The 14,593-nt window shown below is 39.4% G+C and overlaps 1 protein-coding gene across 2 annotated transcripts in view; it reads right to left on the bottom strand.

Moving 5' to 3' along the window:
- myo1f (myosin IF) overlaps positions 1-14,593 on the bottom strand; it is a 99,382-nt gene that overhangs the window by 41,681 nt on the left and 43,108 nt on the right. For both annotated transcript variants that reach the window (XM_060932512.1, XM_060932513.1), the window contains 6 exons: positions 11,538-11,672; positions 10,023-10,155; positions 7,219-7,415; positions 6,672-6,752; positions 5,192-5,278; positions 4,986-5,072 (listed from right to left, as the gene is read on the bottom strand). In XM_060932512.1, coding sequence (XP_060788495.1) covers positions 4,986-5,072; positions 5,192-5,278; positions 6,672-6,752; positions 7,219-7,415; positions 10,023-10,155; positions 11,538-11,672 — 720 coding nt within the window. The remainder of the gene's footprint in view (positions 1-4,985; positions 5,073-5,191; positions 5,279-6,671; positions 6,753-7,218; positions 7,416-10,022; positions 10,156-11,537; positions 11,673-14,593) is intronic.

Below are 14,593 nucleotides of genomic sequence, written 5' to 3'. Positions count from 1 at the left end.
CTTATTATTATTATTATTATTATTATTATCACATTTTTCACAAACTGCTCCTGTCATTTCGCCAATTTTGTTTACATTCTTCATTTTTAAGCATTAAAATTTGTTGAATTTTTTTTTTTTTTTAGACTTGTTCAAAAGCTCAAAAAAGTATGAAAATTACAGAATTGAAATGTCCAAGTGTAACGGTTTAGGTTCACTCCGCTTCTCTCCCTCTCTCTCTGTGTTGTGTGATGTACAGAAACGCCACAACCAGTCCAGGTCTGTTGTAATTTGTTGCTCTGATACGTTAAAGAAAACAAAACACAAAATCAGGCATGGCGCGAGTAAGCCGTGTTACAGCTCCTCTGATGCTGGCCAGTAGTAAAAGAGACAGAGCGGGGGGTAATCACACAACTCAAGGAGGTCCAGCATGGGGGTGGACCTGTGCCACACCCCCTGCCCCCTACTCTGTACACCAGAGGCATGGGAAAGTAAAAAATAAATAAAACGTACACAGATTTGGGGGCGGAAAAACCTTCTTTAGTGGGGAAATTTAGGGAACCACAACCAATCCCGTTACACCAGGAAGAATTAAATAAACGTCTAAAGCTATCCTATACCTCAGCACGACAGCAAGATGGCACTGTCTACAACACTAAAATCAATTTGTGCAGCCATCGATAGATTTTTAAGAACTCCGCCTGAGCGGAAATGATTTTGTCGGACGTTTTGTATAAAGTTTTTATTTATCGAATTTGTAAAATAAAAAAATCCCTGTTTCTGAAAATCCAGTGAATGTGGATAGAATAAAACAGTTATTCTACTCAGTCTCATTGTACATGGCTTATAGACAACTCAGTGCTATGCGCCTCGTCAGCTATCAGCTCATGTACGACTCAATTTTGTGGAATAACTGTTAAATATTTCACTCAGATCTGTGATATATTTTGTATGAAAAATGTGAGCTTTTCAACACGAGAAGATGAACTCCATATCTTCAAGCCAATGTGTGATTTTCTTTTTATTATATCGACACATTCACAAACAAAAAGTCCCCAAATTTATCAAAACAATTCATCGATTTCCTCATGACTTCCTGTATATATAGAGATTTACGTCATGATTTTGGTTCTCCATGTCCCGGATGTAGCTCTTATGAACAATATGAGTGGTGTATTTCCCAGTAATACACTAATTTCCATGTAATATAAAGCAATCTTTAAATTAAACACACCCCTTAAGAAATGCATCAGGCTTTTGGAGTTGATTAACAACACATTTTATGATCTTTCTTGTAGGTACAGCCAGTCACAGTCTCTTTTAACTACATATCCCATCAACCCACTTCCGCGTTGACCTACGTCATGGCTGGGCGGGATCACCTACGTCACATCCTCCGTGAAGCCATAAGTAACTGAACACGTTTCCGCTCTTCCTCTTTTCCATCTGGACCAGCTGTCTGCAGGCACAAAGAGATTCGCTCCGCCGAGCAAACCCAGATAAAGACGTCTTTCTTGCAAGATCCATGATTTAGCGCGTTTTCTTTCATTTACCTTTGGCCACGATAGACTCTAGAATCGCGCGATTTTAAACTCCGATTAAGTTACAACCAGTTTTCATTTATTCATTATAAGTACGTACGGACTGCAGCCCAACCAGTTAATTTAAAGTTAGAGGCAACCGGCTCCTTCTAACAAAGCGCTGTGCACATTGTTTTGATCAGAGACTTTCTTCCCACGAACTACAAAGTGTCGGATCAAGAATTCTCTGCCTTCTACAGAAGTCTTCACGAGCTCCTGTAAAATTCAGCATCTTCGTAGCTTCTCTGTATTCCTACACAGAGGCAAGGTACTGGAGCAGATTTGGCATTTTGGGCAAAAAGACTAGTCTTAGGAATTAGTTTTATTTACGTAGTGTGAATTTAAACTCAGGAACTGTTTAAGTGTGCACACTGATTTTGTGTTTCTATCATTGTTCTATTTTTGATCTCTCAACTGTTTAATAGATAGGTTTTGCATGCTCCCTTTTCCTTTCTAACACTTTAATTTCATTATTTACACATGACCTCATCAAGATTTCAGTGAATTTGGTAATGTTATAAGCTAGTGGGTTAGCTGCTATGGCTAATTCTTTTGTCTCGTTAGCATCCAGGGCTAATTGTATTGTCTCCAGGGACCATAAGGCCTCACCACGTGGTCACACACACCCACAAAACACACCTTAGTTAGCATCCCTGTTTAGGCCATAGGCCTCACAACACACCTTAGCTAGCAAACCAAAGCTAACTCTTTTGTTCTACAAAGAAACACGTGGTGACCCTTCCCCCTCTCCGTTCTTTATCACGAGGTCCTTTGTCTCAACTTTAGATAACATTCCAAGCCCTGATTCAATTCAAACTTTATAGCGCATTCTCCCGTGCCCACATTCAAACCCACATATATCACGGATGACCATTTGAATGTATTTCAATTGCTAATATTTAATTTTTTATCACACACACACACACACACACACACACACACACACACACACACACACACACACACACACACACACACACACACACACACACACTCTCCTATGGACACACACATCTCATTGTTTGCTGCTGACTATTTGAAGAATTCAACTGCTATTATTCATTTTTATCTTTGTTATAATAAATTCAATTAATTGTTAAACTGTGTCTGTGTTGTTTCCATATTCTTTGAAGTCATTCAATCTCAAAGAATTCCAAGGTGCATATGAGTTATGTAATACGGTAAGTGATCATAATAATTTGGAATATACCATAATTTAGCTGTTTGATAATTTATTATTAAGCACCAAAATTAAAGGTATTATTTAATGAGACTGATTTAATGAGACTGATTTAATGATTTAATGAGACTGATTTAATGAGACTGATTTAATGAGATTGATCACTTAAGCCCAATTGCACCTACATTCTATTATTTACAGTGCATTCAAAATTACGTGCACTGGTTTTGGATTTTTTATTTTTTGGATTTGCAGTGGACTATAAATAATAAATACAAAAATTACGTCTATGTGCTTTACTCTCATTAGTTCGTAGTGTTTTGGACATCCGGTATAATTAATTATGCAGGAAATTTAATTTGTTGACTTAGATTTTGGCCAAGACTACAAACCTACCAACTGCACCCCAAATAATTCACGATTTATTTATTTATTTATTTTAGTTTTTATTTAGTTTTACTACATTTACTTCTTTTGTTCCCTTTTTGGGCACCTTTTTGTCATGTGTTTGTTGAGTGTATGCGTTACTGTTGTGTGTAAGGAGAGCAGCAAAGTAAGAATTTCATTGCATTGCCTAAACCTCCGTGGTTTTACTATATGCATATAACAATAAACTTCTTGAAATCTTGTTGTGTTAGAGAGAGAGAGAGAGAGAGAGAGAGAGAGAGAGAGAGAGAGAGAACAACTCGAGACGTAACATGAACAAAATAACGAGAGAGAGAGAAAATCAAAAGGGTGATGAGAGAACAGCTGTTTATAACTTCTGTAATTTAAATTAGAACAGGAACTAACTTGTTTCACAGATGTTCATAATTAAATGTAGCTATAAAAGGATAAAAAGTATGATGCTTTTCTTTAAAAAATTGTACTCGTTGCTAATTTGCTGCGGTGTATTACCCTGTCCACACTAGGGATTTTGTACCGATACGATACTACTTTCGTACCGCAACACCTGTCCACACTAGCAACTATACCGGTACTGTAGCGGTATAACTGTATCGGTACGAAACCCACAAATGTATGGGTTTCGTACCGGTACAGTATCGGTACTGTAGCGCTTCGCTGTAGTGTGGACAGATGAAGCAGCTCTGTATCGATGCAAATATAATGCGCATGCGCAAAGTCACACACCTCAATCGATGTCTTCGCTGAATAAAATAGTGAAGAATGGAGATTCGTTTGTTTCTTTCTCAACTGCCTCGCGCGTTTTATACGATTCGACTGAATAAATGACCTCCAGAAATACAGACTGTATATTGACAACAAAAAGCACACACACGTTGTTTCATCTGTACGGAAGCCGAGAGAGGCCCTTCATATAATCCTTTTTTTTATTCACCTTGTTATCCCAAGATAACGACATAATTAATTCAGGATCTCAAGAAAACAACACAAATAATTCGAGATCTCGAGAAAACAAAACCGTTATTTCGAGATCTTGAGAAAACAAAACAATTATTTCATGATTATTTCATATCATGTGATATGCTGACTTTGGGGCTATTTCTCATTCTGTATAGACGCAACTTTGGTCATTAGAATGTCTGGAATAATCGATCACCTAATAAGGCAATATTTTGATCAGGGGTTGACACAGGGAGAGATTGCATCAAGTCTTTTAATAAGGGATAATTTCAAAATTAGTCCGCGGCACCTCCGCAGAAGACTGGCCCGGCTTCGTCTCTACCGACGGAGATACAGTGATCCAGCTGAGATCATGAAATTATTGTTTTGTTTTCTCGAGATCTCGAAATAACGGATGCCATATATTCTCGGAAGGAAGTTACTCGGTAACCTCAGAAACATTTCGCACACGCGCATTTCAACTACCGTGAAAGAAAACCGCAAAATTTCTCGCTAGTGTGGACAGATGCACTAAACTGTACCGGTATACTTTGTATCGATACAGTTATACCACTTTCGTACCGGTATAAGTGTGAACACAGCATAAGAGGAATAAAACACTTCAGGATGAGCTGTTTGGTAACAGCAACTCCACTTTGTGTGGTTGATTATTTTCCTCTAACAGCGTGTTTTTACTTCTCACAGTTGAAGTGAAATGATGTGTTTCAGTTGCTTTGATGTTTTCCTTTCTTGCGAGTTTCTCATGTTAAATATTGTGCCATCGTTTACACAGTTCTTTGTAAATCATCCACATCTCGCCTGGTTAAATGTCAAATGCACACATAATAATTTGTTTCGGCTTGCGAGAAATACGTGTCCAGCTGTGTATTCTGTGAGCTTACCAGTTTATTTTCAATGAGATCACACACTATTTTGTTATTAAAGTAATCAATAGGAGTCCACTTGATCCCCTCCTGGACATATTCTTCCTGTTGAGGAAAAGAGAAGGAGAGAATATACACTAAAACAATCGCAATAAGTCATCCATCTTTGCTGAACGACAGTACGTTCTGTCTGGTTGTGTGAAATGAAAGGTAAGCGTGTGTACCTGCTCTGCCTTCAGAGTCAGCTCGATAAAGATTTGCTGCAGTTTCTCATTCACAAAGTTGATACAGAACTGCTCGAACCCGTTCCTCTGCATAAATCAGCAATCAGTTAGTTCAATCAGATCAGAATCTTACATTATCGCTATTTTAGTATAAATACGCAGGTGATTATAGAAAACCGGGGGTGGGTTTTCATTTTTGGCGTTTTCTTTTTTTTTTATTTTTACTTTTTTGTTGTCTGTTTGTTTGACACAAATGTAAAACTGGACATGATTATACTTACTTTGAGATGCTTTGTAATATGATGTCCGAATAAAACAAATGTATTTAAAAAAAAAAAAGAAAAAAAATCGCGTGTGCCAATTGGTCAAGAAATTCGGACTATTTCTCGATAATCACCTCGAGTGACTCGGCAAAATGGCGGCCGATCGCTTCGTCACTGTAAGTGAGGAAGAATTAAAAATAATGAAAGAAAATGCTGTTCCTAAAAGCACTAAGAGACGCTACGAAGTTTGGTCTAAAACTATTCAAAGGGAAGGTGGGATTGTGATTTATTTTATCGATTTCAAAACAAAGGGTTTTATATGACTCAGCGTAGATAAGTGACACAAGTCTGCGCTGTAAAGTTATTACATTTGCATGCTGCTTTTGACCATTGAAATAAATTTTTTCATACAATTTTTTAAAAATAATCACCTGTGTATTTATACTTAAACAGTTATCTGCCTCAGGTTCACTGAAAGCTGGACGGCCTTTCGATTTCATAAAATCGGTGAAATTTAGTTCCCTCTGAAATGTGGTCATTGCGATATATGTTTATTTCTGTAATATCTCGCAAAATATCAGGCCGTTCTGTTCTGTGGCTGGGAAGTTATTTAATTTGATGGGATTAAAGCAAATAATGTGCATGAAATCGCTCACTTCGAGGTGCTCGCTGAGCGCCGATATTTATTAGTTTGGTCCTGCATTTCCTTTCCTTCGTATATAACATAACGTCTTTTCTTCTCACTTTCTGTTACTGTAGTCGGTCTTTCACGTTTCATTCGCACACTCACGTCCTCCATTTTTCTCTCCTGTTTCAAATTTGTATCCCACAATGCCTTGCGTGAACGGGGAAAGCTCACCACGTGATGCATGACGTAGTATCTTGAATTGGGTCATGGTGAAGCAGGAAAAAATAGTGGAGAATTTAGGGCCATGTGGAGATAAATTCATTAATTGTTCTATTTAAAAAAAAAAACTAATAAAATTGGAAGCCTGTGATTCGAATTCAGTAGCTTTCAATCCACTAAACAAAAATAATTGGGTGTCGGGGAAAATTATTTTCATGACCATCACTTGAAAAATCTGAAAGGCAGTCTAGCTTTAATATCAGTGAATAATAACCTCGACTTCGTTCGTCTCGGTTATTATTCACCGATATTCACTTCACCTTCGGTGAATAATTGTTAAATAGAGACCAGAATATAAACATCGATTCACCTGAAAAATCTCAAATCCGTAAATATCCAGAACTCCAACGCTGAGCTCTTCGATAGGCTTCTGCATAGCTTTGTTTATGGCCTGCATGAAAAAAACCCCACCAATAAATCATTCTCTATTCTAGAACACACAGTACAGCCATACAGTTGATGCCACAGCAGTGTTGATTACTTTCCTCTGACAGTGATTCTGACTACAAGACAAATCGCAGATTAATACTGTATTAATGAGCTCGTTTTAACACTTCACCTAAACTGACTTCACTAAAAACATCGTCTATACGGCGAAGTTTTCAGTAAGGAGATGTTTATTTAGCATTTATGGAAGGAGTCTCCAGTGTCAGCACTTTGTAACAGCTCAAGGTAAAGTATTCGACATGGGAAAATTGTTTAATTCGTAACACAATGTGATTGTTGGCCCACTAGGTCAGTCATTGATTATTTTCCTATAACAGTGTGTTTTATTTCTTACACTGTTTTTGTAAACAGTGTTGGAAAAGCTTTAACCGTGGGTTAAAAAATGCACGGGGTTTGTAGTAAATCCAGACCTCCACCAGGTAGTCGAAGAGGCGAGCGTACAAGGCCTTGGCAAGAGCGTCACGCGTGTAGCACGCCTGCTCCTGATTCAGCGTGACGTCGATGGACTCGGATTTGCCGCCCCACTTGGAGTCCATCTTCCGGCTGGTGAGTTTCTCCTGCAGTCGACTCTGATCGATGCCCAGCAGGTAGGCAGGAAAGGCGAGCACTGAGCGACACAGAGAGCATTCAACATTTGGGAAATTATTCACTGAGAAAAATAACACTTGTGTAGAAAAGCTGGTCATGTTGAGCCGATAGTGTTGCACCTGCAAGGATTTTATTTATTTATTATTAATTTTTTTTTAGAGATTTGACCTCACTGAATATCACTACATCAGTGTATTTTATTCTTGCTTTTTATTCGGTTTTATTTCACAATACATTACCAAGCCTCTTTCTTTAAAGGGAACATATGTTTTTAACTTATTGTTTCAGTGCTTGTGCACATACATTTAGATATCTCGAGTCTACCAATTCACAAACTCTGAAATAAGACAAACCAGTCAGTTTCTTTCTTTAATTCTACGTATTTTACAAAACATGAGCTTCAACAAGCCGTTCAGACTCGGCTCCTCCTTCTACATCACAAGGAGCTCATTAGAATAACCCCGCCTCTTATCTGAGTATCTTCACTCATGGCTTGAGGACTTGTCTGTGAAGATTCTCAGTCATCCAGGTCATAGTAACTGTGGGTGGTAAAAGAGAGCAACTGGACTTGCTTGAAGATTCTTGAAGACGTTTCAGCTCTCATCCGAAAGGCTTCTTCAGTTCTGTCTGACTGGTAGGGAGCATCAGGTATTTATCCTCTCATGGATGAAAAGCTCATCTAAGGTGTTGTTGAGTCATCCTGTTGGTGTGGGTCACTGGGGGCTGGATGTGAATGGCCTCGAGAGTCGTTATGGTGATCAATGGATTGTCCGTTAAGGTGATCAATGGAATGCTGATTCTCTCAGCATTCCATTGATATATAATATATTGTGTACAGGCATATATTAACACTCTCGAGGCCGTTCACATCCAGCCCCCAGTGACCCACACCAACAGGATGACTCAACGACACCTTAGATGAGCTTTTCATCCATGAGAGGATAAATACCTGATACTCCCTACTAGTCAGACAGAACTGAAGAAGCCTTTCGGATGAGAGGTGAACCGTCTTCAAGAATCTTCAAGCAAGTCCAGTTGCTCTCTTTTACCACCCATGGCTTGAGGACTGCCTTTTCAAAATGTATATTCATTAGGTTAATCAGGAGTGCTGCCTGATTGGCTGGTAGAAGGAGGGGGTAGGGTGAGAAGTGGCTCATTATTATTTAAAGGAACAGGTTGTTCCTCAAATCAGCCCTTGTGAGCAGGGCTGTTTAGACAGGGTGAGAAGGAAGCTGTGGTGCTTTATACTTGTGGTATTTTGACCAAAACACACCACAGACATTTCGTTATGATGCCAGGGAACTGTGTCAACTTGTGGTAAAAGAGTATAGCATGATACCTTTAAGGATCTCTTCTCACTGTCATAACAATAAAGCATCATTAAAAGAAGTTAGTAATGTGTATGATTAGTTTTTGTTGCTGTGAAAATGAAACCTCTTCAACCTCGCACGACTTAGAGCTAAGACCAAAGTACGTGAAGTTCTTGTCAGAGACATGTTGTTTGCTGACGACGCAGCGTTAGTAGCCCACACCCAACAGGATCTACGGACACTGATCAATCATTTTGCTCTTGCATGTGAGGACTTCAGACTCTCCATCAGTTTGAAGAAGACAAAAGTCTTGGGACAAGGAACCACGACTCCACCGCTTATCACTATTAACAATTATGTGCTCGAAGTCATCCACGAGTTCACATACCTTGGCTCCACCATTGCTGATAATCTATCTTTAGACAACAAGATCAACAAGAGAATCGGCAAGGCGGCCACAACTCTTGCTCGCCTCACTACCCGAGTATGGACAAACCCTAGGCTAACAGTGAAAACCAAGATGTCAGTGTACAATGTCTGTGTCATCAGCACTTTGTTGTATGGCAGTGAATCGTGGACTACATATGCAAGACAGGAGAGAAGACTGAACACCTTCTACCTAAGGTGCATGAGGCGAATCTTCGGGATATCTTGGAAAGACAGAGTTTCCAACAACGTAGTCCTGGTCTTCCAAGCATTTACACCCTTCTAAGACAGTGCAGGTTGCGTTGGTTGGGCCATGTCTACTGCATGGAAGATGGTCGTATCCCCAAAGACATTCTCTATGGAGAGCTCACAAGTAGCAAGAGAAACATCGGTCGGTCCAGCCTCTGATACAAGGATGTTTGTAAAAGAGACATGAAAGTGGTGGACATTGATGTCAAATCTTGGGAGATGATTGCAGCAGATCGCCTAAAGTGGAAACATGCCCTAAATCAGCAGCTTCAAGCAGGTGAGACTTGGATATTGGAAAAGGCAGCAGCCAGGTGGGCACACCGTCGAGAGCGCAGCGCTTTCAACCCAACAGCAACCACCTTCCTATGCAACCTTTGCAACAGGGACTGCCACTCACGCATAGGGCTCTTTAGCCACAGCCATAGCTGCTAAAGTTCCATGGATAGATAGCGGACAGATGTTATCCATAGTCAAAATTTGACTGATCGAGGCCAAGATGATGATGATGATGAGATGAAAATGAAACCAGTTCTTGGTTCCAACTCAAACTTCAGACCTGAGCGTGTCCTTATTCAGACTGGATTTTAGAGAAAGTAAAAACCTGTTAGAAGAAACATGAGTGTGTTCATGTCCACACTTACAGTCTATGCTCTCCACCTGGCCGTAGTTTCCCACCTCGATGAAGCTGATGTTGCCCAGGTGTAAGATTCCAGCTACAATCTGAAGGACCTGCATCTGATTCTCTCCAGGGATCCCGATCACCTGCATGGCTTCCTGCAACACACACACGGTCATATACAGTACATCTTCAATCAAGGACACACAGACAAGAATATATCGTTAAACACATCATTTCTATAGTAACCATTAATTGACAGGGATTTCCATGACGACACACCACATATAAACTAAAACTAATAATAAACTCTTTTTTTTTCAAAGTGTGTTATATTATCAAATAAAAATAACTCATATGGTGATGTTTTCTACAAGGCGATGTTCATTTCGCATTGGAAGGAGTCTCCAGTGTCAGTGGTTTAATAGTCAATACATTTTCCAGCATGCGGAGTTTGCCGTTTTCTCTGTAACATGACTCGTCATATTAATTTCAAGAAAACATAATCAATGAAACTGTGAACTGCTAAAGAAAAAAAAGCATGATGTCATTAAAAAAATGAATATCCAATTCTGTGCACAGGCATATTATTGTGACGTAAGAGGAATAAACCACGTCAGGACATGCAGCCAGTGGAGAATGATTTGATGATGACTTTGGAACTCCACTTCCGTTGATTGTTTTCTGAAGGTGATGATACATGGGGCAACTTTTTGGGCAGTGTTGCTGGGCAATTGTGCTTCGACACTTTTCCATTCAGACTGGGCAACATCATTTCTATCTGAACGATTTTGATCATTTTGGGCAAGTTTGTAAGATCATCCAATCAGAGTGCTAGCAGCGAATCACATGACCACCTGAGAGCTTCTGAAATTTTCAGCAAAGATGGCGGCATCTCCAGCAGTGGAGCGAAGGAAAAGAGAGACAACTTATATCTTTTTATGGTGGTAAGTTGTTCTGTGTGTGTAAACCCAAAGTGGTGAATTTACCTCATCAAATGTTTAGAAAACCAACAGACATCTATTTTTATCTGCTGAGGTTGTAATTAAGACATCGATTTTTTTTTTCAGCTAAGTGTAAACCGCTGTTAGCTAACCACCGCTCCATAGAGATTGAACGGGATTTAGCTAACTAGCGGTGGTTTTTCCTAACATAGTTAGCTGAAAGTTATCGCTAGCTACGTCGGGATAATGTTAGCTCCCTTGCATCAAGTTAAAAGTGATGGGCAGCTATTTATTTATTTATTTATTTATTTATTTAGTGAGTTGTAATAGAGATTGTCAAACTTATCATCCGATCTAAAAGTGACATCTGCAAATGTTTCAGTGTCCATCTTTGCGGTGTCCGTCTCCCTGACAATAGATTTGCTCTTATCTGATTGGTTGTTGCCAATTGTCTGTTGCCCTAATTAGTTGCCCGTTGCTGGCAACACTGCCCAAAAGGTTGCCCTGTGTATCATCACCTAGAGCAGCACAGCCCCAAGTGTTTTATTCCTGATTAATCATATCATTAGAAGTGCAGGATGAGATGTATGACACACCATCGTCTCCTGGAAGTCGCTGCAGTCGTTGGTGCCGTCTACTTTGTAGGTTCCCGACTGGTTTAAGTAGTTGTAATAGTCAGGGGTCATGATCCCTAAAGCTTCCTTCTGCTGCACCGAAGAGCCTTCGATCAACTGGAACCGAAATGAGTGAGAGATTATTAGGGATTACAGGGCAAAAGTTTGTACACCCTTAGGACAAAATGACAAAAAAGAAAGTAATTTATATCAACAAGATATTGAATGAATTTGGTTTCTCAAATGTTCCTCCATTACTACAAGGAACCAGCATGGTGAAACATGATATTGTGTCACAAATTTGCATCTCCTTTTCTGAATGTGAAAGAAATTCAGTATTTTCTTTATATTTACTTCTGCCAACTGTGCTGGAGGAATGTTATGTTTTTGCCTCCGTTTATTTGTTTGTTCCCAACGTAACTCAAAAAGTAGTGGACGGATTTTGATGAAATTTGGAGGAAAGGTGGTCCATGGGCCAAGGAACAATTATTTTGATTTGGATGCAAATCCAGATTTGTTCATGGATCGAGGAATTTTTTTTGTCTGTTCCCAGTGTAACTCAAAAACTAGTGAACGGATTTGGATGAAATTTGGTGGACAGCTTTAGTATTATCCTCGGTTCAAGTGATTTGATTTTGATGTTGGTAATACAGTATGTGGCTTGGCGGAGGTATGGACTCCACCAAGTGCCCTTCTAGTTTCTTATATGCCTAGATTTACCTTTAGAGCTGCCTCCAACCTCTTCCTCAACCTCTGAATCTTCTCAACTTCTGCATCCACTCAGATTGTAACATTCAGCCATGTTATTATCCTTATGTGTCTGCTACAACTCTTATAACTGCTCTAAAACAGATATCACACACTGCCTTCTTTAAATCAGGTCTGAAAACAAATTGTGTTGATTTTCGCCTTAAGATTCTGAAGAGATATTTGCAAACAAACAAAAAAACATACAGTAGATGTATGTAGATATAAAATTTTGTGAAAACAGAACATTATCTCATGCACGTGAAAATTTGTCATGTTCACAACATTTTTTTCAAAGAAAAATAAAATCTGCATTATCATGACTTGCACACGCTATACCCTTTCTTTATTCAGAAAAGAAAAATATGAAAGCGGAAAATTTTCTCGTGCACATGCAAAAAAAAAAATTATGCTTTCAAAATTTTTTCATAAAAAACTGAGAGACTGGGAAGAGTTGCACACAAACGTATGTACCGAGCAGGAGCTTTATAACTCCCTAAATAAATCTCTGTAGATTGTTGTGCTGCACTGACATTTCAGTTTTAGCTCCATGAGAATTCTTATTCATAAGCAGATAAAATGTAAAGTAGATTTTCCTTTTATTTCATTAAAAATGATGGGAAATGCCAAACTTTTGCTTTCAGCTGCACTGAAGAAATGTATAGACTATAAAAATAACCTTATTATCATTAATATTGAATGTTAAAAATATAAAACTTATAACAAGGGCTCAAATGCCAGATGTAAGCCACAATATCTACATACATCTCTGTTCGATGTTTTATGTTCACAATGTCCACTTGCATGAAAAGGGTGACCAAATAATTTGTTTGGAGATTATTATTGAGCATAATTTACACCCTCTACAGACTGATGTTGGAATTTGAAGGCATGTTTCATACTCGGGTAGTTTCTTATATTCCAAAACAGGGCTCAGGGATGCAGGCGTTTTGCCCTGGAGTGTATTAATAAAACTAGAAGGGTACTCGGTGGAGTAGAGTCCATACCTCCGCCAAGCCACATACTGTATTATCAACATCAAACTCAAATCACTTGAACCTATGATAATACTAAAGCTGTCCACCAAATTTCATCCAAATCCATTCACTACTTTTTGAGTTACATTGGGATCAGGCAAAAATAAATAAATAAATAAATACATTTAAAAAATCCTGGATCCGTATACATATCTGGATTTGCATCAAAATCTAATCAATTGTTCCTTGATCCATGGCTCACCCTTCCTCCAAATTTAACCAAAATTCCTTCAGTTGTTTTTGAGTTATGTTGGGAACAAACAAACAAACAAACGAAAAGTCGTGCAGCGCACGCTACTTGCGAAAATCACAAAGAAACGGAAGGTATGGCCGATTAGGTGTTTTTACAAGATTTGACCTTGGTGACCTTGACCCACAAAAAACTAATGATGTCTTTGTGTGCCCCTGATGAGTTGTCCTGTGCATTTTGGTGAAAATTGGTCAAGAAATGATGACGCTAGAGCACCAACAAACAAACGGACAAATGGACAGATCAACATACTTGCAAAAATCTCCGATTTTCACTAGTAACAAACAGACACGAAAACATAACCTCCTCTAACACAGCTGGCGGAGGTAAAACTAAATTAACAAACTGATAGAGTGAAAACTTAACAGTAAAGAAAAGAAATAAATTGGAGGTTACAAAATGCACTGGGCGGCACGGTGGTGTAGTGGTTAGCGCTGTCACCTCACAGCAAGAAGGTCCGGGTTCGAGCCCCGTGGCCGGCGAGGGCCTTTCTGTGCGGAGTTTGCATGTTCTCCCCGTGTCCGCGTGGGTTTCCTCCGGGTGCTCCGGTTTCCCCCACAGTCCAAAGACATGCAGGTTAGGTTAACTGGTGACTCTAAATTGACCGTAGGTGTGAATGTGAGTGTGAATGGTTGTCTGTGTCTATGTGTCAGCCCTGTGATGACCTGGCGACTTGTCCAGGGTGTACCCCGCCTTTCGCCCGTAGTCAGCTGGGATAGGCTCCAGCTTGCCTGCGACCCTGTAGAACAGGATAAAGCGGCTACAGATAATGAGATGAGATGAGAAAATGCACTGATTTGCAAAAACAACAACAAAAAACCCATCTGTCAGAAACAGGGTGACCATAGGAGTCCATTTCTGTCCCCCAAGGTACACTCTACACTGATGTACCCCCTAGGGCTCATTATTGGACCTCAAGATAACTATGTGTACCTTTTAGGGCCAAAAAGGTACATATATGTCCCCAATCAGCATCTAAAGGGTACAAATAAGTACCATAGAGG

This window comes from Neoarius graeffei, chromosome 10 (assembly GCF_027579695.1).
Source record: "Neoarius graeffei isolate fNeoGra1 chromosome 10, fNeoGra1.pri, whole genome shotgun sequence".
Classification (NCBI taxonomy): Eukaryota; Metazoa; Chordata; class Actinopteri; order Siluriformes; family Ariidae; genus Neoarius; species Neoarius graeffei.
Note: the sequence above shows the minus strand (reverse complement) of the source record. Positions and strands in the feature narration are given on the sequence as shown.